The sequence below is a fragment of the Etheostoma cragini genome, chromosome 9 (assembly GCF_013103735.1).
Source record: "Etheostoma cragini isolate CJK2018 chromosome 9, CSU_Ecrag_1.0, whole genome shotgun sequence".
In the NCBI taxonomy this organism is placed as follows: domain Eukaryota; kingdom Metazoa; phylum Chordata; class Actinopteri; order Perciformes; family Percidae; genus Etheostoma; species Etheostoma cragini.
Genome location: NC_048415.1, coordinates 16,866,641 through 16,892,783, shown reverse-complemented (window position 1 = coordinate 16,892,783; position 26,143 = coordinate 16,866,641). Strand labels below are relative to the sequence as shown.

Below are 26,143 nucleotides of genomic sequence, written 5' to 3'. Positions count from 1 at the left end.
TTCCTCGCCACTGTTGCACTGTTGCTTCCTCTGGAGGAAACTACTACAACTGTTGGGTCATTGTAAATTCTGGAGTGTGGTCTGGACCTACTCTATCTGTAAAGTGTCTCGTGATAACTCTTGATGTGTATTGATACTATAAATAAAATTGAATTGAATTGAATAGAATTGAATTTTACCTGTGCATTTGAGTCCATCCTGATCCAGCTGGTAGCCTAGGGCACAACGGCAGCTGTACCCTCCTGGTTCGTTGGAGCAGTTGTGTTGACAGTGGCCGTTGTTTAGAGCACACTCATCAATGTCTGTAAACAAGAACTATCCTTAAGGACTGGTGTCTGGTGAGTGCTGTGTGGCCAAGTGCTGATGGCACACGCAAATAGTTGTTTGCAAGTATTCCTGACAGACACTCACAGGATTACTTCAGATCATTTAGTGATACTGAGCACCACTAATGTGGTAAACACACACTGCTTACCCACCAAAACATGAGTGTCCATCTCCATTGAAGCCCTGGTAGCATTGGCAGAAATAAGAGCCAATGATGTTGCCACAACGAGCGTTGGTGTCACACCCGTGACCACCTGATGCACATTCATTCTCATCTGGAAAGAGATTAAAAAAAAAAAACATACCCAAAACTCTGTCCATTTCCATTTGAAAAATTATTTTGCCACTTGGGATAATTTGAATGCAAGGCATAACAGCAAGCATTAAAACATGAGCACACAAAGATGCTGACCCCATCTACAGGAAACAGAGTTTTCCATGGAGGGACGCCAGCACTAATTGCTTACCTTCGCAGTGTGTGCCGTTTCCCCGGTAACCTGGTCGACAAACACACTTGTAGCTCCCAAGCGTGTTCTCACACACACCATGACCATCACACACTGCAGGATTCTCTGTACATTCATCCACATCTGGGACAGAGGAAGAGAAATGCTAAATGCATACAGTACATGAGTTTTTCATTCACTTGTTTTTCATGCAATGCACCCTTGAGTTACTGAATCATTTTCATGTCACTAAACCCTAATCAAGTCCTAGTAGGCATTACAATATTGTCCTTGCAACACTATGGGGAGCTGTTGTATCAATATAACACAATGTTTTCTTTTCCCTTTTGTCGAACACCACATCCTTTACTTTCCTGTAGCAGTTTTGAAAGAAACTGTAATTATGGAAATAGCATTAGAATATTGGTTAAAAAAAAAAAAGAGACAAAATTGCTAGAAACTCTTATAAATATGACCTGTCTAAACACTCCAAACTTTGCTTATGATTATGTTACCTTGACATTTAACCCCTGAAAAAGCAAGCAGCCTGTGTTAAGCATTAAAAGCACATCATGCCTTGACACACGGTGTAATCTGGACACACAGGACCTGAGACCAGAAGTGCAGAAGAGTCACATAGAAGATGAAAAAAAAGAGTATACAAATAGAGTATTGGGAAGATTTTAGAGGGTGGAAATTTGTCATTAAAGGAAAGGTGAAGGACCAGAGAGAGAAGCAACTAAAACAAAGAGTAACAATGCAGGCAAGCAGCAAAGCAGATTAAAGATCTCTATTCCACAGCGTTCCTTCCTGTCAGCAGAGGTTATATGAAGTTGAGGCAACTCAAGTAAAATATGAGAAACTCACAACTCCAGTTCAAATCTGGACATCAGTCCCATCCAGCTGTGGTGAACCTTCATGCTAGACTTACCAATACAGGCGAGGGCCTCTGCTCTGAAGCCTGGCTGGCACTGGCACACAAAGTTGCCGGGAGTGTTCACACACACGTTTCCTAGCTCACGGCGACACTGCTCCTCAAAGCTGCACTCATCCACATCTATAGAGAAGAGAAACCAAGAACTATAACTTAACAGCCTTGCATGGATTATACAGTATAGCTATGTAACTGATGTATGACAACATCTAAACATCTAGTCCAACAGTTGGGCAAGACTTTTTCTAAGTTAATTTTTTGGCATTTTGGGCCTTTATTTGATAGGACAGCTGAAGAAAGGGAAGTGTGTGTGTGTGTGTGGGGGGGGGGGGGGGGGGGGGGGGGGGGGGGGGGGGGGTCCTTAGTATATGGGGCACACCCTTAATCAAGTGAGCTACCAGAGCACCCCAGGTACTCCAGGTACATATAAGATAAAAAGCTTCTGAACATACATGTTTGATGTTGTACATCCACATTCCCTAGTCATACAGACCAGATGTTGACATCAGCCTCACCTACACATCTTTGTCCGTTAAGAGCTACATATCCTGAAGGGCATGAGCAGATGAAGGATCCAGGGGTGTTACTGCATTCAGCATCACCCTGACAGGCCTGCAGGCCCGTCACTGCAGCCAGAGCACACTCGTCTATATCTGCATAACGCATAAGGTAGACATGCATTACGGCCATACCACATAGGGCTATAATGGTACACACACATAAACACACACACACACACACAAACGCACGCACACACACACACAGACACACACTGACCCTGGCAGCCTTCAGCACCCATCAGGTAACCACGGAGACAGCTACAGGAGTAAGAGCCGGGGGTATTAGTGCAGCTGGCATGGAGACCACATGGTGCTGTCCCCTCTCCTTCACATTCATCAACATCTGTGGTAGAGTAGGTTAGAGAGAAGATGATGCATTGCATCTAACTGATATCGCTGCATAGCATTGAAATATCTAATGCCTAATTCAGGGTTTTAGCTTAGGTGCAGCACCAAAGCTTTTTTGGTGACCACCTAGGATAGATGAATGTATGTATGAATGTGTAACTTTAGCAAGTTTAGTGTTTAAGCTTTTTTGACTGTTATGTTGTAAAGGAAGTAGAATATAGTTAAGACAAGTATTGTTCTCTTAAGAACGGTTCTGCCACCTTCCTTGAAATTAAGGAACTCTTCTGTGTCACTGACTGTGTTTTGTTTGGCTGTGTATTATTGATGAATTCTGCAAAAAAACAGTTTGAAATACAGATGAGAGACTTCCCACTATTCTTCAGTTGACTCATTTGTATACAGTAATTACACCAATTTCTCAAATTGAATGCAGCACTGATTTATTGATGTTTCAATGTTACACACAATTCAATTCAATTCAATTTCATTTATAGTATCAATTCATAACAAGAGTTATCTCAAGACACTATACAGATAGACACAGCACCTTCATTTAAACGCTGGCCCTGATACTGTCCCCCTCTCACCTTTACACCCTGCAGCCCCCTCCAGAGTGAAGCCCACAGGACAGGTACAGTTGTCACCATCCCTCACCATGCCAGATGGACAGCCGCAGCCTGTGCTGCTGTCCAGCATCACCTGGTTTCCCAGACACTGAGGAGCAAGACTGGGGCTCGGGGAAATTGCGGTAGTCAAGGGAGCTGCTAATGTAAACGAAAATAAGGGCAATTTAAGGAAAAGCCGAAAGGGCATAAGAGAACCCAGAAAAAGTTCAAAAAACAAACAAACAAAAAAACTCACCTGTAGTCGGTGGGTGGCTCGGTGTCGTCTCGCAGAGGTTTCCAATGGCATTCTCAGTTACCTGATTCAAAAAAACAGAACAAACTATCATATTAAGTTTAATTTATGCAAATTGAAATTAGGACAACGGGGACAACTTTAACAGTAAGATCTCGTTGGTAGCATGGAGGGTTTCAGTGGTCACTGGCCTGATTCTTGGTGAGCTCCAACTCTGTGTGTTTCAGGACTTCATTTTCCTCAGGGCTGGTCAGAGGCTCAGACACAGACAACACCAGCACCAGGGCTGACAGGAGAGTCCTGAGGTGAGTCATTACCTGAATCTGAGTGGCGATAAGGACATTTGTTTACTGAGACACCAGCAGGGCAAAGAAGAACAGCCCAGTGTTTAATGATGCAGACAATGAGAAATGAGAACATGTGACAATTAAAGAATGAGTTTATAGAGAAATTGTACTCATGTGAACTGTGTGCAGCAGCCACAGCAGCTATACAGTGGCATGTCCGGACAGGCAAAACAACACAGCGCAAAAGTGCAGCCTGTTATTAAGTTAACATCAACCCCCTGGGCTGTCTGCACTGAACAAAAGAAATACAGACTATACAGTCGCTGCAACACAGCTATGTTTTAGATAAAGTGAGTCATTTGTAAAAAAGAAATAATTAAATTAAAATAAATGTGGAAAGCATCGGTGTTTAAGGAAAACGTCTGCAACAAGAAACTCTGAAACACCATAAATAGGCTATAGTCTTTGGGGACTAACGATGCGATACACAAGCTGAGACAAAGTGTAACAAATGTAGCCGACTTACCCGGGTTAGATCTACTCGCACTTATGAACGGATTTGTGTCACCAGAAAATAGACGGAGACAGCGAGTTGTCCAAATGTCAAAATGTTTGTCCTGTCTTCTCCAGATGCGGACCCGTGCAGCCGCAAGCCTATGTGTCAGTACGGGGGGGGAGGGGATGGGGGGGGGCTCCACATCCTGTCCAGGAACTCTGCACTTCCCATTCAACAAATCCCAAAGCACCCGCAAGAGTAGAACAGTCATGATGTGGCCCTGCTTTGGACCCCGAAATGGAGGTCATGAAGCAGTCAGGAGGCTCGGTCACCCAGGGGACATGAGGTCAAAGAGACTTCATTAGGTTAAAAAGACTATAGGCTACACTCTGCCTGCTGATGCAAACATCTGGGGCTTTCAATAACATATTTGGATGAACTATTCTTTAGGAAGTTTGGGTTCATAAGAAGGTATTTTTCCAACTGCGCTTCATCATAAATAATGGTGACTTGCACATATTTGTCAGTTAACTGGAGGAAGTGTGGTCCTCTGCTGCTGACCTGCAGCTCTACTGGATGACATCAGTGCCTTGCTCAAAGTGCAGCGTTACCATTACCATTTTCTATCCAGATGTACAGTATATCTAAACATTATCTTGAGTGATCTGTCCAAATATCTCAAGTATATTAGAACCCATCTTGTATGTTTGTCAAATAATGTGTCAAACAGGGATTACTTTTTCTTTATTATCATTGTCAAAATCAAGTATAAGACACACACTGAACAGCACGGAAGCAGTTTATTTTTGTGCTTGTAGCTGCGACTTTCCAAATGTCTGTACTCGTTTGAATGCAGACAGCAAAACAGACTATGTGAGGAATCTACTGGTTGATGGTTTTTATTTGTCCCCCCCCCCCATTGGAAACAATTAGAAATCTTCTGATGGTTTTCTGAACGTTTCTCCTCTCCACCACCAGGGCTTACAGACACTCCTCCACAGTTTAACAAGCTCAACTATGAGACTTGGGTTGTAACATATGGTTTATACAACTAGTCATATTTTGAAAGGTTTTAATATGTATTTAACCACAAAGATACCACGTTTGAAGATACAGATGAAAAGGACATGTTGACAAATGTAATGCCATTGCTTTTAAGAACAACAATAAATAAGGTTTTCCTTATAAAGCAAAAGGGAAAAAAATTACAAAATACTTTTAAATTGTTTATAGGAATGAAAATCTTTATAAATAATTATATACAATTCCAGTACCAGCACATATTGCATTAAGATTGTATCTGAATTACACGCAGCAACAATAACTTTGATGGCTTGCATCACTTATTGAACATTCTGTAGCTGCCAGCTGATTATAGGTTTATTTTGTGAAAGAGGTTGCAGAGAGCCATAATGAAGCTGAGTAAACGTTTTATACTTGAACTTGCAGGAACCAGTTTTTTTTCACAAGGCAGTAAAACATCACAGAGAGAAGCACAAAGAAGCAGCAACATCCAAATGCAACAACAGAGAAACGAGACTATACAAAAAGTCTACAGTTGACTGGTTCATACATTCAGTTTTAGGCAAACCATTTGTTTACGTAATGAGGATTGCAGATGCTCCAGAGCTGGGAAGTGATTCAATACTTTGCATGACCTTTCATCTTGATAAAAAAAAAAGATCTTTTCACCTTAGAGAATACAAAGTCAATCAAATTTTGAATATAGTTACTTGAGCATCTAATCTCAACTCTTTAACATCCCATATTATAAAAAGTGATATTTCCTTTTCTTTATAAAGACATTATATGATTATAAAGCAGGTCGAGGGGGCTATATTAATACTGTGAAAGTATCAAAACACTCAATCCACAGAGAAATGTATATATATATATATACATATATATATATATTTCAGTTGTGACATCACAACAAGCTCAACTATATATAGGGGGGGGGGGGGGGCTTGAAGACACAGGCGCCAGAAGATAACATTTCAGAAAGAATGAATCAGAAAACTAGCATAATATGGGACATTTAAAATGTACACTCAACAAAATTGCATTGTTTAGTTGGGCAAAATCTATATCTGTTGAAACTATTTACTTTGTCATTGATGGTTCTTTAAACGTTATGCAAAACTCTCAGCTCAGTAAAATTAGCACTCTTTAATTTGACAAGTGAGGTCTCCAAGGAAAACTTGAAGCTTTCTAAAGTTGTTGCCACATGGGAAATGCATATGAAATGAAAAGGATCTGTCTTGAAAGGTGTGAGTAAAATGTTATGAGGTTTCGGAATCATTTTCCATGGGTAAGTTCACCTTAGTTCCTCCATTCTGGCAGAAGGAGCGCAGCTAGTAAAAAGGCTATTATCAAGTTTGGAATGAAAACTTACAGATGTGGTGAACCATTGGTATTGTGCAAACTGTGCACCCCATTGGAGACGATGGCATGCACAGAAGCAATCTTCAGTCGATGTCCAATTAACCTGTAGGATGGGGGGGAAGGCCACTACTAGAAAGGTGTGTCCATCTGGCTGCATTTTGCAGCAGGTGAGACCACACCATAGCTCCGCCCCTGCCACCTCAGCCACTGCATGTGGACTTCTTTTTGGACCTGTCAAACACACATACTCAACATGCAATATTAGGCTGTTTTCTAACTATTAAGACATGCCACATATATTTCTTTAAATATAGGTTATCTACATATTCTTGCCCTATTTCTTTAAACTTCCGATATACTGGACAGGTAAAACACTACATTTTATAATTTCATCCCCATTGCATGACAAGGCAATTTATTGGATATTAAGTCATCTAATTTATGTGGCACAGGAGTATCGTAAAATCTATAAAGCAATTAGATATCATGCATTTCCTCTAAACATTAATTTTTTGCCTCTAAACATTAATCTTTGATAAACCATGACAACATTCTGTATATCTATAAGACGATATAGATGTAGATTAAATTAATGTATTGGTCTACATGATAATGGAGTAAATTCCAAGTATTACAAATGAGGCCTTGAAACACCAAACAGATGAACATGGGTTAAGAGTTATTGTTTACTAAGTATTCAACAGCATGTGCGGGGTTGGTCTCACATTAATGTTGGTGGTTACATAAGCGCTCAAGGTCCTTTCCCTATGCATTGAGGGGAAGAAAGGCGCTAATTGATTAGCTTTTTAAGCCCTGATAACTCTTAACCACTCCCCCCTAACTGGTATGGGATCTGGGTAAACTGGTTTATTGTTCAGCAGAGAGCTGTACAATACCTGTGTGCTTTGTTGAATATGTTATAGGAAATGCTTGAGAGTTGTGTAGCTTTGTACTGACCTCTTGATTAAGAAAGCAATAGAGAATTGCTACAAGAAGCCCCTGTAAGAGAGATGGTAGTAATCATTAAAACTTAGAATGAGTCGGAACATTTAAAACGCTGCCCCTGTGAAGATATAGCTTGACAAATGAGAGCTGAAAAAGTAAAAATAGGTTTGGGAAAACCGATTATTGTTCTCTAACGCAGCCAGCAAACAAGTGGAATAATGAATGGTTTGGATTTCTACCTCCTTAATACACTGTGTGTGTATGTGTAATTTAAAGGAAAAGGCTCCACACTCTGCTCTTATCCTTATACTAAATTATGCAGAATTAAATTGGACTTGTTTTACCTCTTTTATAAACAAAGCCTGGGTTACAGCGATTTGGGCACCTTTGTTACCAGTATGTTCCATACTTTAGTGCCACCTCTGTGCTTAGTTTATTTGAATACAGGAAGGGGGACAAAAGTTAAACTCAACTTGGCAAGCTGAATAGTGAACCCGCGCGTCTGTGCCACATGCGACATGAAGTGAAGTGGAGGAAGCCATTTGACTTTTCTGTTGTTGCATGTCTTCTGCAGACTCAAACGCTGCCAGCAACACAGCACGGCTAAGCCCGTTACTACTAAATTACAGCTTTTTAAGCACATAACTAGTGTTCTTCAATAGCATTTTATCAAATAGGAATTTGGTATGAAATCTTTTATTCAAATTAAAACACCTTTGATAATCTTTTAGCCATGTTGGCAGCATGGTTCTAGGGATGGCAAAATCAGTCAGTTGGTCATTGATATACAGACATCCATGCCTCCCTAAGGATGGCTTGTTATTACTTTGGTGGATTCTATCAGGCCAAAATTTCACTTTGCCAATATTAAGTTTCATGCCGAATTCCTGCAAAACTAATGACATTAATTCATTCATGTCATTATGAGAATTTTTTCAAGTGACTTTGAGTCCTTGAAAAGCGCTATACAAATTCAATTTAATAATATTTCTATTATTATTGTTATTATTATTATTATTATTATTGTCAAGGGGCTGATTTGTACAGTCTCACAGAGCTAATAGCATGGATCTAGACTCTCAATCTTGTTTAGATAATTGTCTGTGGGAAGGTGAACTTTAAGATTAGGTTTAATTAAACAGCTTGTTCAACACATTTGTAAATTAGCACTTGTATGGGTGTACCTGGAAGGATCCCATGCAGAGCTCGATACAGAGGCGCAGGTTAACATTGAAGTAGTCAGGCAGAAAATTGAAGACCATGTAGTGAGTACCAAACAAAGGGATGAGGAGGAGGGTGGACTTAGTCAGGCGTCTGTTGCACAAAAGAAAAGAAACAAGATGCAGGAGGTGAAGCTAACTCAAGGAGTAATTTAGTGAGCGTCTAATATGAATGCTGCTCCAGCTAAGCATAATGCATGACAAAACCCTAGTCATCAGATACCAATCAAGAGGAGCTTGTGTGTGTGTGTGTGTGTTCAGTCTATACACGGCTTTTGCTAATGAGGAGAAAGGTTGCAGCAGGTGCATGATTCAAAGTGAGGATAATGAAATGTGAGTGCAGAGGTGATGTTTCTTATTTGAAGAGGAACATATCAATTATTACCTGGTGCAATTGATTCAAGCTTCATTTAGCTTACATACCTTTGGTGCTGTATGTCTTTAATAAGATCCGGATATGCATGATGTCCCTGAACACTTTCAACTAATTAGTGAGCCTGTTTCAATTAGAAATTAGGCATTCTGGGAGGTGAAAAGGTAGACGTGCCCAGACTGACTAGTTTGAGGTTCAACAGTGACTGCATGAATTATGCATTGCCGACTGTGGTGCATCAAATGTTTTCACAAAAACTTGCATCTTTTGCTACATCAAAGTGTGAACTTATCAGAGTGGAAAAGTATTAAAGTAAGTGAAAACGTATTTGAAAAGGTGTCCATTCAACAGTATGAGATAAACAAGTCACATGGACGCAATTTTGAAAATCCAAGATTGTGTCAGAAAAGATGAAAGCTAAATTTGATAAAAGCAGCACATGTAGTAATGTCCAAAGTAGGAGATACTGTATCATTGCTGAGTTCAGCCTATCATACTGTGTGTGCAGCTGAAGCATTACCTGTACTGAGAGGAGTTATTGAAGTGGATCAGCCGAGGATTGAGCTTCTGTATCAGGATTCTGATGATGTTCATGAAGAGTATAAAATTCACCTGTTAATTGAAAAAGCAAGAATGATAAAATCAAGACTCTCTATTCTAATATGCACAAAAACAAATAATCTGAATAGATGCATAATTACAGAAATATATTTTATAGGAGCATTTACCGTTATAGACACAACAATTGGTCCCTTGATGATCCACCAATAGGGCGAATCCTCATTGATGTCCCAACATCTATGTAGGAAGACATTTTGAAACAATAATAATACATTTTATTTAAAGCGCCTTTCATGACACCCAAAGTCAGGACAGCAAAATTAAAGTCCTCTCATAAAGGTGATGAAGTTCACACTAGAGACATGCAGTAGGCTTGTTGAGGAAGATCTCTGTGAGCGGGCAGGGGTGTAAAACTTCTAGTTGTCACAACAGAGCAGTGCGAGACCACCTCCCCTCCGGGATGAACAGGGTTTACAGATGTAAACAAATCCATGCAGGCAGACTGCTTGGTTCAGGTAGAAGAAATCATCGCACTGCTCCCACACTTCAGCGAGACACAGAAAGTCCACAGTCTAGAACAAAGTCATTGACGAGAATGTGAACAAGAGAAATGTGCACTATAATCTGCCTGAAGAATTTATTTTAGGTGTGATGGACAAGGATTTCAACTGGCCATGGAACAAAAATCAACTCAAAATCAAAAAACTAAAGAAATGTAGTGTCTCACCTCCTGTCTTATCGGTATTTATCGGTATATATCGGTATCGTATTTCTTCCCCAAAAACCTATATTGTATATCAGTAAATCTTTAGAAAATGCTACACTGTGGCTCTGTTTGTCATTATTCATGTTGGAATGGGATGTCAATGTATAGATGTATAGTATGGAGATAGAAGCAGTAGAAGTTTATACAAACTCTGTGTCCTCAAAATACACCCTTGATCCAATCCAGAGGACAATGAAGAACACAGGTATACCTGTGGAGAGGCAAAAAATAAAAACTAATGTAAGTTAGATGCATTCAATACACACTGAGTTGGTTAAAGCATGTGAACTTGTTGATTGACATTTCTTTTATCTTTACTATATAAATATATATTTTAGAAGCTGCATGCACTACACGTCTACAGTATATGATCAATTTCCTTCAATACAACTGCTGGGACACATTTCTGTGTGTTCATTTTACTAGTTTGTTTGGTAATTACAGCTGATGACATGGAGCCAGGAGAGTTTCTGGCTGTAATCAAATAATAAGTTGGGGGTGTTGGCTGATGGGAGTCAGTCTGCTTCTGCTGAGAATCTTCTTTGAATCATAGAAATGCAGTAAATATATCACGGCTCAGCTCAATAGGTTAGAAATCAGATTTAAAAATACAAACATATCTGATATGAAAAAAAAGAAAAGCTGCAACACAAGGCGAATAGTGTCCAATATAAAGAGGACTAGACCATGACTGGAAACTGCGAATCCCACAGTGCCAGGTTTAGAGCATCAGGGGAATAATTGTCTGGAGCATCACATTTTAGGGATATTAATAAAAAACAGTCAGATCGAAAAAGCAGAAAAACATTTTGCACTTAATGCACTGGCTGCATAAGCAGAATAAACAGCAGTGCCTTGGCCCACACAAACCAATGCGGACATGAGTGCCCTTGCAAACGTTTCCATCAATTTACATTAATAACTATTATTCTTGGGGATTTTTTCTTGTCACGAGTGTAACTAACCTTGAGCCAACATACATGTAATGCAGAGAGTAAAATTCAAGTATCTGTGGATATATATGATCCAGTCTCAAGTCCCCTCATTTTGTAATCCTTGCATCTATTACCTAAAAATGTATTTTTTTAATAGCAATTATCATACAGGGATATTATAAAATCAAACCAAACTCTGCAGCTCAGCATGACATATGTTGAGGAAACTGTAAATGTCAAGGTCTCTCACCCCATCCCAGCAGGCTGAAGCCCCAGAGGCACCGACGGCTGTGATTAAAAGACGAAAGCAGCAGGGAATTGAGGTACACCGCCTCCACCAGGAGCCAGAAAAAATTAGACATTACACAGTAGTGACAGAAGACCACAGATGCCTTACAGGCAAACTGGACAGAAAAAAACACAGGAAGGAAAAGAAGAACACAGAGTGAACTGTAAGGGGGGATTATTATACGAGCTGAGGTGCACAGTCGCTATGTGATGAGGAATCTGCCCGTCGGAATTCCTTTTCCGTTGTCTTTATCTTACTGTGGAAAGGGTGCAGTGGTTGGTGTCGTCATTCGAGAACAGAGTTGCATCCTTTATGAACACCGCCACAGCTCTCAAGATAAATGTGATGAAGAGCTGAATGTGAATGAAGTTCCTGGCACAACGCAGCCTCCTAAAAAAATCAGGTGACACACATGTAATAAATGTACTGTAATGTTGTCTAATGCACAAAAACATAACAACGCCAGATGGTTTGATCAGAGAACAAGTCACCCAGATGGTCAAAATAAGTTCTGCTTTACAACACATTGTGACACCCTATCCAAGAGCTATAACACCACGGTGTCTATGGTTTTTAATAAGCAGTTGACACAGTATGATGATCAGTTTAGGGTTTGATAATAAATAACATTAAACCAGAGATGAAAGTTATGAAACTGTGATTTTTAAGAGATTTTCATAACAGATTTATAAATCAGCTGGACGGAGAAAAAAAGAAACCATAAGTAAAGAGGTTTTGTGTTTCTGCTGTACATGCTCCTATTTCTTTGAATCCAGTGAACCATAGAGAAGCTTAAGGGGGCGCAAGGAAACCCTTAGCATTGTGTCAATCAGTTGCTAAGTGGACTATCGGACCTGTTAGCTCCAGGTCAATATGGGTCCAAATCCAAGATGGAAAACAGTGGAGAAGGAGTAGGTAGGAAGGAGAAGTACATCAGGAATTATGAGATGGAAAATTATGGTGAGTTTTTAGCATCAAAACAACATTTCATTACAGTTATGTTGGATTTGTACTTTTGGGTTTCAGGGTCTCTAAAATGACTTTTCACAACCAAGGTTATAATCCTTAACAAAAATGGACAAAATAACAAAGACTAAGTGGGAAAAAACATTGTTGTAAACTGAAACCAAAATTTAAAAGAAAGTACATGGCAGGCATTACACAAAAACTAAAACTAAAACTGTAAAGCAATGTCTGAGAACGCCTAGCCCCCCTCCCCCGAAACAGAAGCTAACCCCCGAACAGGGCGTGGATGTATGAGTACAGGGCCAGGCAGCATGACGGAGACAACAGTAGGACAGAGAACACTGCAGGCGGGCTTTTAGCGCTTATTGCAGCGTCTTGTGTAGACGGTTTACGTATTCGTGCTCATCGTGTGTACATTGTATGTACCGGTGTTATTGTTAAATTCATTGTGAATACATATTCTTACTTTTTCTGACCTTTTTAGAATCTTGCCCCTGGCAAATAACCCATATTACAAAAAGACATAACTAAAACTAGTAAAAACATACTAAAACTAAGCAATTTCAAAAAATAAAAAAATAAAAAAAACTAGAAATAAAAATAAAAAATAAAAAATAATGAAAAATGCAAAACTACAATAACCTTGTTCAAAACAGCATCGCTTCTCTTCCTTAAAAGAAAAGTACAGCAATTTGGGGAAAATGCTCATTTGCATTTAGGCAAGAGTTAGATGAGAAGACTGATCCCTCTCTTCTGTGCAAGAGTGGTGACAAACTTCCCTTCTAACTGTCAACAAGAAAGTGCAAACGTATTATCCTATTCCTCTCATATAGTACACAAGGACACCTTTTTAAATGTGTCAAAGCTAATATCAACTATCAAAGCACTATCAAAGCCGTCACTCTTGTATTAATCATTTTTGATTACAGTTCAACAATATTGTTGTGATTGCTTGGCTCTCTGTGGTCAATGCAATGGCCTAAAGATTACCATAATATACCGGTTACTGATGAAAAATGGAATAAAAGTCTGTCTGCCTATTGTCTGGACAACCACAACTTATTTCAATGTCATCTGTTCTTACCTGAAGAGCAACAGGATGAATACAGCAACAGCCAGCACCACTAGAGAGATACTGTAGCCAACGGTGTATATCCGCTTCACTGTGGCAAAGTACAACTGCTCCGTCTGGAAGCAAGACAAGAAAAAAGATTCTGTATTAAAGAACCTTATACTTCAACGTCCAGGCTTTTCAAAATGCTTCCAGGCCTCAAAATGTATGCGATGTCTCAAAGGGACAGCAAGTTGCAGACAAGCCCAGGACTCTACTGTATTGAAGAGATGACTGCGGCATTACAGAAGGAAAGCTTTCTCCACATTTTGAGGCTGAGTCTAATGGCAGCATGACTGGACTAAGCAGACTACTCAAATTAACTCAAAATAGTAGATAAAGCACTGAAGCAACTTAATTACATGAGAACTTGTAATTACTGAGATTTTGCCCCCGTTATTGGAAAATGCAAACAAAAGATGCGCTGAATAACACCAAAATCAGTTTCTAATAATTATCCTCCACACTGTTAAGTACGATTAAGCCTCATTCTCTCTTTGTGAAACAAGATCATTTAGAAAATAATAATTTCAGCTATTACTTGATGGGTGACATTTAATTCACTTACTGCCTTGCAAAAGTATTTTAACGTGCCGCACATTTATGTTTGAATAGATTTTCTGTTCTGCTCTTGAGAGGCTGTGAGCCAGTAAGCATACATACTCAAATCTAAACTACCCCAAAAAGTAACAAATGTAGGCGTCTGGGCAACTGTTTCCCTTCATTACAGTCTTACAGGTTGCAACGACAATTTTTACATAACCTCTTGTATCATTGTACATTTTTCTTTTCTAATTTAGCTTTTTCAGTCTGTTCATTTAGGAAACTACCACGCGGTCTGCATTTGTCCCTGTTTTTATTGTTAGATGTTTTATCAGTTCCTCCTTGCTTGTGTTGCTTCTCGTCTTGTCATGACGTCTGGATTCTCGCTCCCCAGTCAGACGTCTTAAACTGCTTTGCCCCCCAGCAACTCTCACCTCAGGAATGTCATCCTCCACACTGCAGGCGATGTGGTACGGTGGGAAATGCCTGGACCAACCTCCGCTGGTGCAGTTACGGCTCACTGAACCTGAGGTGAAAGGCCAAGATATCAAAAGGTCAGCCATAACGAGATCACTTCAGATTAGGTTCACTTGTCAAGAGAAGGAGTTAAAACGTTTAATGTTTTTAGCCATGGTGGTAGTGGGTACGTCCACATTTAAAGGATATACTGAAATTGTGTCAATGCATAGTATTTTAACTCTCACACAATCAACTCTGTTATCATACAACCGCAGTGAGTTGTCATATGAACGCTTGCTTGTTGTTAAAATAGAAACCTTTCCCATTCCTGCCATCCATCCAATATGAGTTGAGCGCAGCATTAGCATGTAGCTCAAAGCACAGCCTCACAGGGCCGCTAGTGAAATAAACAAATAAACTTCTTTTATGAAATGATCAGGATCAAAAAACCCTTTTATTGCTCTGGTCATTATCTCAACACCCCCTTTACTCTGTCACCATGGGATCCTTTACCCACCTGTGTTGTTTCTGAAGAGGGAGAAGATGGCAGGACAAGCTCTTTGGACTGTTTCCCCAACTTCTGCATGAGGCCAGCAGACAATTTCATCCCAGAATGGCTGACAACCTTTTTGTAAAAGTAGAGAGAAGGTAAGTTTGTGTCTGTAGGGGTAGTTAATTAGAAGAGAGATTCCATAAAAACACTATGCACGGCCATACAACGCTGCTTGTTATACACACGGTTTAAATTTATACTTGGAGATGCAGTGGAGGTAAATGGGGTGTATCATGCACAATACCCCCAACGACATTCCTCAAAGCAATAACATACGACTCTTTGTAAATTGTATTAAAACAAGAATGAGGAAGTACTGTAGATCTGCAACCAAGACCTTTATCTTGCGATAGATAACCTACATAAATCCTTATGGAACTATCCATAATGGTCTCCTCTACGCATGCATCACAGTGATAAATCAACCAGTGCGATTACATTCAGCAGTTGGGAAACTCTGATGATGATTCTTTGTGATGCATTTATACCAGCTTTAGACTATTGTACTTAATGTGAACATTTGCAGCATATTTCATATCACAACTACAGGAAGGCCTGGATTTATATGAGCTATACTGCTACAGGGTGATTCTAAAATGGAAAACACACCTTCTGTGGTTCTGTTGCTTTGCTCTGCAATGTACTGAAGGCAGTGACGCTCTTCTTTCTCCAGTTGAAATATGTACTCACACTCAGGGTGCAGGCTTGACAAGGCCTAGAGGTAGGAAAGAAGGAAGGAAGGAGTGCTTAATTGGATATAAACAGACATTCAAGCAGAGGACACAGTGGCTTTGCAGTCTGTAATTCCATGAAAAAGGCATTTGATGTGAATGTCAATTTCTGGGTAGTGAATCATTTTGCCTTTAGTAGGAAATGCTTCACCCCTTAAACAGTAACCTTTTGGCAAAAAAAAAATATTTCCATTGGTGGCTTATTATGAAAAAAGAAATCACTTTTCTGGGATTTGAGGTGTTATTTTGTGTCTCTGGTACTTCCACACGCATACAAACTTGGAAAAAAAACTCTCCATGCTTTTTTGAGTAAGATATGGGTTTCTGGATGTCCTCTGCCTTTAATCTCTCACGGCTTTCCACGTCACAGCCAAGACGAGGTGGCCAACCGTAGCACATGCTAGCGCTAGCATGCTAGCTCGTTCGCAATGGCAAAACACTGCTACAACACACACAAATTCACCATAATCTAATGTACAACCGAACTACTTCCATGTCCCTGTTCTGCAGGTATTCCATAGGTGTGCCCTCGTTTAGAAGAAGTCTCCCAGCTAATCCTGCCTTGTACTGATGAGTTGGAGAAAGAGTTATGTAGTGTGAATTTACCTAGCTATTGCACATGTGCGACTCCCAACAAAGATAGTACAGAAGTGAGATGTCTCACTCTGTAGCTAAAACAAAGAACTAAACACACAGGATGAAAACAGGATCTGCAGCAATGTGTAGTACAACAAAAATATGGTGTTTTTTGAAAATTAGTTGTTCTGGAACAACCTCAAAATACAATTATGAACCTGAAAATTAGCTAACATGGGTACTTTAACCACTGTGCACATAGAGGGAAAGCTCAGAAAAGTCATTAAAAATATTTGTTCCTAAAGACACCGATGATTGTTTTGGCCTCCAACAACTCCATGCTTCATTCGTTTAGTGCCACTCAGAGATCCTTCTGGTATTCTGCCCCTGCTCATCCCTCCAGTTTCTGATGCAAAATAAAAGCACAATAACGGCACTTGCATTTGTCTGACATGTATCTTGGAACAAAACAAAAAGGAGTGTCTTGTTTCTGGGAGAAAAAGGAACCGAGGGAAGGTTGATGTTGAGGGTAACATATGGAAGAGAGTGGATGAGGGAAGTGTGGTCCAAATGAGCAAAGGATTGTCATGAGTGTGGTAATTATCCTTCGGACTGTACCGCAGTGTGTGTGTGTGTGTGTGTGTGTGTGTGTGTGTGTGTGTGTGTGTTTGTGTGTGTGTGTGTGTGTGTGTGTGTGTGTGTGTGTGTGTGTGTGTGTGTGTGTCTCGCTTTTTAGTGTGACTTCTGGGTTACATTTAAGTGTCTTTTGTTTTGTATCTCATGCTGCAGGTAAACTCAAGTGGTCTTGGATGTAACTGTCAGAGCCACAGGCAGGGTCACTCCTTGTTGGCTTCTACAACACACAGCACACAACATTGTGTGTTTCCTGATTAAAGTCGTCCATGGTAATGCTAATGAAGTACAGTATCCATCTGCTTTCTTCCTATGTGCCTACACATTTTGACATCATACAATATCTACTTTCATTTTTTGTTAAACTGCTATTCATTCACTTAAAACAAAAAATATGTTTAAAGAAACATAATTTGAGATCTCACAGCCAGTCTGGGACACAATTTGCCATGAAAAAGACAACAAACAACCAGCAACAAAAGCTCATTTTTACAGTCACTGCATGAAGAAATCATTATCTAGTTATAGTGGCTAGGATGTGAAAGGAAGGAATAAGAGTGTGTGTGTGTGTGTGTGTGTGTGTGTGTGTTACATAGAAAAGCAAAGCAAGTGCAAACAAAAGTAGAACAAATTGGTACTTATAGGCAGGTATTACAATGCACCTCTGCCCCTACATTTCCAAAATAACTTGAGATTTTGAGAATGTATTGCACTTAGTTTTTCCCATACAGAGTAATTTTGATGCCGCTATTTGAGTCTTTTGTTTTGGTTTTGAAGATAAAGACCTAAAAAACACAGAGGACAGCCCAACAGGTCGCAAACACAGCCTTACTGAAGTCGTCTCTGCTATTGATAGGCATACTGCATTTAATTTTGTCCTGGATTCAGCTTTGTTCTATCGCATGTTGAAACACCTGAGGTAACTCTTAATGAAAAGAAGATTCAGAGGCTAAAGTCCTCTGGGACCACAAACACTCCCTCTGGAGAGTTTCCCCAGCTCACCAGCTTTCTGAGTGTCATCCAATAGGATGCGCTCGTTGTCCGTTATAAACATTTTCCATTAAAAATATCTATGCGTTTCTCTGAGGGGCAAACAGAAACATCTGCACCCATACAAAACACACCTGGAGCCATTTCATGAAATTACATGACTGAGTACGCCTAGCATAGAACCAGCTTTTTATTATCATAATGGCATGCATTGGATTTGAACTGAGTGCGGGTATGATGTTATTGGAAAAACAAAAAATCACTTTGGAAATTGACAATAAAATGCCAAACGTGTAACGGAAGTGTAAAAAAAAAGACAGATTTTCATATTTAATCCTAAAAGTAAAATAAGTAAATTCATGAGTTTCAAATTGGGATTTTTGGATTCAAACATATTCATGTATTTGACACATTGATAAATATTCCCATAAAGTGTCAGTAGCTAAGACACCTAATCTTTTCATTCAATCAAGCCAAACAGTTTGCCTTTGAGATTCACATCAAAGGCAAAGCCCTGGAATTAGAATAACTTAAACCCAACAGACTGGGCATTAAATCAACAATAATTCTGCGCCTTGAAAGTTTTCAGGAAACATTTGAAAAGAGATAAACATAGATGAAATTGGTTTGAATCAAAACTCTCCATTTTTGTTTCTCCATGCAATCCCTCACTTTGGCCCCTTTTCCTTGGTTTGCTTCTTAACTGCCAACTTGTTCCCCATCTCACACATACACACATATAATGGGATATTTGGGAAAAAGCTGAAGCTTGTGTTTGTGCAGAATAACAAACCACTTTAGCAACTATTTCAAAACCACCTACAGAATAAACACAATAGAGAAAACTAGGTGGAATTGAACACGATCCTCCTGACTGTTGTCAGAAAAATGTTTTTCCCCATTTTCTTTAAATAGGTAGGAACAAAGCAACCTCTCCGTATCATCTCTCCCTCCATTAATGTGGAACTAGTGCGCTTTAGAGGAGGGTCTGGCAAAGCAAGACTAATGTGGAACAGACGTGTCGGAAGCAACCTGAGCAAATCGCTGCCAGTCCTCTTTTTTCTTAATGCAATGCTAATAATTTAATGAGAGGTGTCATTGTGCAATTTACACAGCAATTACTGCTCTTCCAATTCAAAGGCAGGCGGGGGACTGGTGGAATAATGGTTTACCTCGCCCCCTGCAGAGAAACCAGAGTTTGCGGTAAATGTCCTTCAAGGTGGGACATGTATGCAGATGGATACAGTATACGGTATATTGTTATCTGCTAAACTATGGCTGTTGTTATAATACATTTTTTTAACATGGAATACACAGCGCCAGAGTTAGAGCATTTATATTAAAAACTGAAAGAATGTGCACTTGTTACTATAAAGCGCACAACACAAGAGCATAGACTAAATAGCACATTGTGTGTCAGATGGGGGTCATGTACTGTTCCACACATGGCTTCCCTGTATCTGCAAGATGATGCTGTAAAGATATTTTATACACGAGAATGGTGTGCAGTTTAGAGAAAGTGAGCAAAGCTTTGAATGGCAGGGGGTGAGGAACAAAGAGTCAAGACAGGGTGGCTGATGACATGCTCATGCATTTTAAAGGCATGACGGGATAAAGGGAGACACCATGCTGCATTTAGGAGACAAAAACACAAAGACATTCGAAGGGAGATTGGAGGCTGCATAAGGTAAGTCTGGATAATATGAGCCATGAAACTAAATGCAAAGCTAAAGGCCCCTTTACACTGCCAGGTTAGCGTGCAGTCTGCTGTAAAAATGTTCTCCGAGGGCTGAAGTCCATTATCCACTAAATACCCAAAAAGGGGCCATCGAATTGAGCTCACTTTGCAGATGTTCACTTCTATTTTCAACAGTGAATTAGGTGCACTGCTGCCGCAGTGGCACAGCATTAAAATAATACAACATGCTCAGTCAGGAAACATGGTTAGGTGCCTTGCTCAGAGTTAGATATGAATATTGATACCACTGTTATATCTGTGTCAGGCTTGTGCAAAATTCAGAATTTCAATATTGGCCTCCATTCAATTTATGAACTGGAATATGAATTGAATTGAAATTCCCACAGGAAATTGAATTTGATTTGGAATAACAGGAAGTGGAATTAAATTAATTGAATCACTTCAAAGAAATTCCACACAGTTGCACAACAGAAAGAATGTGTTGAATCTCACATACATTCAGTGTTAGGAACGTTACTCAGGAAATGTAATTGATCACTGTTGTAAGTTACTTGTGATCAATTTGGTTTGGATTACTTTATTTGGATTGCTTTATCAATGCAAAGCAATTTCCTTTTAATTTGATAAGGAACTAATTGAATTACACATGTTACCACAGTAAGACAACTAAATACAATTAGATTAATTTTGTAATTTAATAACATATTTTCATTACACATAACTAGTCACTCCTCAACCTTGCATACATTTTGTTTCAAAATATAGATAACAAGCATTCTGGCAAATGGATTCATGTTCTATCGTGTTCCACAAAATTACAATTACAATAAATCAAACTTAATTCTTTGTTCAGTGACTAGAGCTTTTAACATTTATTGCTGGGGGAAAACATTTCCGTTAATGTAAACTTTACTCTAATAGTTCAACTTATATAATTAATAGAATTTGTAATGCAATCATATCTGACAAATTTTGTAAAGCTTCATTATTAAACACAACATTCTGTATACAATTTTTTTTGAAATTTTATTGAATGGCAATTCTGCTTTTTCACCAGCCAAAAAATATGACCTGACAAAACGTTTCATATTTTCTTTTATATTCTCTCATTTTTGTTCTCTCGGCTTAAAGTGCAGAATGTCAATTGTATCTGAAAATTCAAAGAGACCATGGTCTCTCTCTCATGTGTGTGTGTGTGTGTATGTGTGTGTTTGTGTGTGTGTGTGTGTGTGTGTGTGTGATGGACTAGGCTAGTTTATTATAATTCTCCACAGTCCTGAGCATTGAAAGTGAATAGACTGAAGTGGAACATGTTGATGAGTGTCTGCCCTGTTCTCATTCTCTCTCTGTCACACCGATGATCATTCCACCTGTTTTCCCGCTTCTCATACTTCTATTCCAGGGTGGAAATTAGCGAGATGCCCATCTGATATTAACTTTATGAAGCTGTTGATAAAAAGCAGGCTGTCGGCATGTGAATGTGCATTCGTTTTGTGCAGTTTGTGCCTATCTCCCTTTTCACAGTTGATTTGCCAAGATGAAATGAACAATTACTGCGTATAGAAAGTGGTAGCATCGGCAAACAAAAGTCATTCATTTATTTTTGAATAAAGTGAATTCAGGTAAAAAAAACCTAATCCAATTTGTTTGTGTTTGTGGGAGGTGGGAAGGGTAGCCTAACGGAAAATGAAATCCATCAACATTTCCATTGCTGTCATTCCATCCCACATGCATACATTTTCCAACAGGCCTGTTACATGTTTTTGTAAATGTATAAACACCATACGTAATTTTTAAATATACTCACATACATCCCTCTCACCTGTACTTCTATCTTTTCCTTCACTATGGTTTTGTCAGACCAATAGTTCAAAACTAACTTCAGCTTATTATAATAGAAGACTAACAAAACCAGTAGATCCTTTGAAACCAGAATGGAAGCTAAAACCAGTGAATTTTCAACGTTTTTTCCACACATTTTGTTGTTGTTGGTCATTTGTGCTTTTTAGATATTATATATTTACATTTTATATGTATGTTTGTATGTATGTATGTAATGTTTATACATTCTGTATATATACACATATATTTTATATACTAGAGTACATAATAGTCTGTCATTTCTTAACCTTAATTTGTCCAGCTTTGTCCTCAGGTGTTATGTCTATTTCTGTGTAAGTACAAAAGAGCAATAAAGAAAACCAAGTCAAATTCCTTGTATGCACACATGTACACATATTTGGCCAATAACGCTAATTCTGATCTATAATCATATGTACATTTCCATGCACACATATATCCACCAAACTAATTTTATGATTCAATTAAATACACACACACACACACACACACACACACACACACCAGAAAATCTAGGCTACTGGTGTTTAGGGCTGCACTTCATTTACACACTCACTTCAAATACTTCTGACTTAAAATCAGTCTGATACTGTATTTTATGATGCAACTCGTAAATGATGAGCAAATTACTCTGGGCCTGTGAAAACCTATGCAGCTGCTTATCAGGTGCCAGACAGATGCAGGGTGTGCACACACTCATGCACAGACCCCGCATGCAGGCTCTTGTTTTTAATGTCATTACACACCATAAGTCAATAAAATGCAGGTATCAATAGAATACATGTATATACAGTAGAAGATGGAAATGGAAAAATAGAAGATGAATAATGCCTGTTTATTTATCTTTCATAGTTTTCGAAATGTTTTTTTTTTTACTCTGTACATTTCCTGCAAAGATAGATTCAAGTTTTTTACATGGTAGAATAAAAAAAAATCCTTTTGCAAAAGTAAAGTTAAAGTGAATCACTCACAACTGAAGCACAACAAAGAGTGAGTAAGATCCCTCTGATGTAGAGACAGGACATGTTGTCGGTTCCTAGGTTCAGCCCAACGTGGCGCTCCTTCGATGAGTCTGCAACGCGCTCCTGCAGGACGGGATGCTGAGTCTCTCTCTCTCTCTCTCTCTCTCTCTCTGTCTCTCTCTCTCTCTCTCTCTTTCTCTCTGTCTAGGTGTAAAACTTGTTAAGCCTACAACAACAAAAATGTAGCGATTCCTGTGTACATTTTCAGAATAAAATCTTCACTGTCAGTAAACTAACTATCAATAACAAATAGGTCTGAAAAAAATATTCTACATATTTCTACAGCTTTGCAAAGGACTGCCTCCAATACTACGATGAAAGTATTTAAAGTCTAATCACCGGTAACCATCTGTTGCATCGTGAAGATACACGTTCTCTTTTATTTTGAAGGCAAAAGGTTTGATGAAATCTAATAAAGGGGGAAGACTGTGTATGGAAAGTATGGCTGTCTCTGCGACTTTCTTTGAAATTATTATATATTCCATGAAATGTTCATCCAATCTACTTCACTTTTTGCAGCTTCTATCGTTACTTGATTGCTGAATATAGCTAGCCTACCAAGAACACTTTTCTTCACGTTTCGGGAGCACCAGTGGATAGTTGAAGGGGGCGGGAGTGACACATGCCATACAAAGTTAGCTAAAGAATAGGCGAGTAAGAAAGTGTAAGTTAGCATACTGCATACACTCCCAATACTGTAAAATAAAAGAAACGTTTCAATTTGTTTTGTATTACACGAAGAAATATAAAACTACAGACATTTTTTCATTCATAATTTTATTACAATTAGCTAAAGTAGGAACCGCAAAAAAAAACACACCTCCGTTAGCATGGCTGCGTTAGCCAGGACGAGTCGGAATCCCTTTACTGGCCGTTTCTCAATTGTTTTTGCGAGTAACCAACTCGAGTTCTCTATATAATTCAATGTGAGTACAGTACACAAATGTTGAAATTACATAAAATGACCGTCCCTTGAAGCCGTGATAAATAAGCCTGAAGCAAATGCTTACCTGTTCAGGAGGAAATTAGCCAACTCTGCGTCCTTGAGCTCTAAGATCCTCCATCTTTCAAAATAGCTACGTCTCCAATATTTTCCCGGGGTTTCTACGTCACTGATCACGCAACTGTTAGATTAATGCAGTCTTTTTTAGTTCGGGTAGACTCTATCTTTGTTGATCCTGTTCATTTGTTTGCTGCTTCCATGGCTGTACTAAAATTACAGCTGTAGCTGCTGGCTATAGTTTTCCAGGCATATCTGGCAACCCGACAGGGCTGTCAAACTGGGCAGTTAATTCCACCACACAGGCCAAAACACAAATAGACATTAAGTCACGGAACGTATATTTCAAAAGGAGAAAATACTGGCATTTGTATTCAGAAAAGTCATGTTTCCTTAATATCTGTTGACGCATTGGGATCATTTTTTTGATTTATTAAAGTAAATATATTACATACTGAACTTTTAAGTCTACCCAAATACTCCATCCTGCAAATATGGCACAATTTGAACAGGCCCTGTACTAGTATTCAACTCCATCCCTCTGCTTTCCTGAGCCTGATTGTGTTGCCAAACACACACATTTGGTCTTGTGTTATGGAAATATGATTACATTTTACCATTTTACACAAGCTTTGATTTAAAAAACACTTTTGTTTGCTTTATGTTTCTTCTACATATTTTTCTCTCTGACATACAGTATACTATTTGTTATTTTCAGCGTTCATTTTATCAATTTGTGCATTTGGTCAGTTGTGGGGCAACTTTATGGATTAAAATTATGTATACACTTTTCTTTTTTTAAAAGCTGACCGCAAAGTGTATGAGTCAGTTTAGTCATGTTACACCAAATAAATAACAGGTAAGCTCTAGGGCATCATAATTAATATTTTTATTATCATCAATCAATCTGGCAATTATTTTCCTGATTAACATCTATAAATGTATAAAAGATGAGTAAAAAAGTAAAACATTGCCAAACCTCTCAAAAACATCAAATCTTCACATTTCAGAAACAGCAACCATGAAATGTATGACATTTTTGCTGGAAAATTACAGATTATTTGAATCTGTCAACAAACCGATATCATTAACAGAATGGGTTCTGAAATAAGAACAATAAGAAAAGATAAACAAATATAGCATTATGCTGACCAATAACATGACAGTTGCAACATTGTTTTCAAAACTTCATGGTTTATGGCAGAAAAACAAACTTCCATAGCTTTAAGGCGGAGTGTTGTCTTCTGTATTTAGGTTTTTATTTCTTCTGATGTAAATTGAGATAGAAAGTATTGTTAGACAGTAAACAGTTGTGTATGTGTTCATGACAGATTTCTGAATGAGTGATGTGTTGATCTTACTGTTCTGTTGTTCCAAGCTTTCAACGATAAACCAGACAGAGATTAGTGGATGTCAGAGGCTTTATTACTATCATGTTTTATTCATGTGTACTTGGGGGTTGACAGGTCCATTACTAGTTCCTCTAAGTGTTTGCAGAGATGATGCATGCACATTCTACTCCTCCAAAAGTATGCTTTAAAAACAGCAAGTACATAAATCTGTCCCTGCTGGAACACTTTGACAAAGATAATGTAAACTAAACAGATTTAATATAGCTTATAACAATTTATTAAACAATTATCACAAAGTGCAGCTCCGTAGAGAAAATATGAGCCTTTGCATAGAAATTGCACCAATTTACACCCATTAAAAATATAAGAGATCCAACTGGGAAGTGAAAACAGATCTTTATAAAAGCAGCATAGAGATACGCCATTGCTTTGTTAAGTAGTGCATGGTTGTGTCCAAAAGTGAGCAAGCCCGTTTTTCCTTATTGCTTTGCTATAATAGTAAAAAACAACAAAAAACAACGCACAATACTGAAACCCATTTGATTACAGAGAGCACAGTGCAGATGGTTTTCTAAGCTTTTTACAAAAAGAGTCCAGAGATTCAATTTAAATCCAAACTGAAAAATCATTCATGTGATTGTGATTTGAAATGAAGTGTTTACAGAATAGTATCAAATGTCATGTTCTGTTCAGATAACAAAGGGCAAAATACACAGACACAAAATCAAACTAATCACTGGCAATCAGAGTTAATAGGCACTTTGAAAGTACAGTCATTAATATACTTTAAGTGAATGTCATTGTAATGACACCAGTCAGCCTGTGCATGGTGCAGGCACTCTGCTTCATTAGATCCTGTAAACTAGATGGAGAAAGATGGTTTGTAGTCTCCTTCCACAGAAAGTAAGTTGGCAGATG

General features: G+C 38.7%; 2 protein-coding genes across 3 annotated transcripts in view; both read right to left on the bottom strand.

The window, feature by feature from the left end:
* si:ch211-221n20.8 (neurogenic locus notch homolog protein 1) overlaps positions 1–4,507 on the bottom strand; it is an 11,624-nt gene extending 7,117 nt beyond the window's left edge. The window contains exons 1-10 of one of the 2 annotated variants that reach the window (XM_034881796.1): positions 4,287–4,507; positions 3,665–3,796; positions 3,477–3,537; positions 3,203–3,376; positions 2,485–2,610; positions 2,223–2,360; positions 1,705–1,830; positions 795–917; positions 480–602; positions 180–302 (exon numbers count right to left, since the gene is read on the bottom strand). In XM_034881796.1, coding sequence (XP_034737687.1) covers positions 180–302; positions 480–602; positions 795–917; positions 1,705–1,830; positions 2,223–2,360; positions 2,485–2,610; positions 3,203–3,376; positions 3,477–3,537; positions 3,665–3,787 — 1,117 coding nt within the window. In that variant the 5' untranslated portion in view covers positions 3,788–3,796; positions 4,287–4,507. Of the gene's footprint in view, positions 1–179; positions 303–479; positions 603–794; positions 918–1,704; positions 1,831–2,222; positions 2,361–2,484; positions 2,611–3,202; positions 3,380–3,476; positions 3,538–3,664; positions 3,797–4,286 lie in introns of both variants that reach the window. The other variant, XM_034881795.1, reaches the window with a different exon arrangement.
* Positions 4,508–6,243: 1,736 nt separating this feature from the next.
* Positions 6,244–23,034, bottom strand: ghrhrl (growth hormone releasing hormone receptor, like). Its single transcript, XM_034882498.1, has 13 exons — positions 22,823–23,034; positions 15,972–16,077; positions 15,327–15,434; positions 14,785–14,876; positions 13,781–13,884; positions 11,988–12,120; positions 11,692–11,845; positions 10,657–10,717; positions 9,908–9,977; positions 9,700–9,791; positions 8,771–8,900; positions 7,599–7,640; positions 6,244–6,872 (listed from the first exon to the last, which is right to left on the bottom strand). Exons 1-13 carry the CDS (start codon positions 22,874–22,876, stop codon positions 6,771–6,773), a joined length of 1,248 nt encoding a protein of 415 aa, XP_034738389.1. The 5' UTR covers positions 22,877–23,034; the 3' UTR covers positions 6,244–6,770.
* Positions 23,035–26,143: the final 3,109 nt, after the last annotated feature.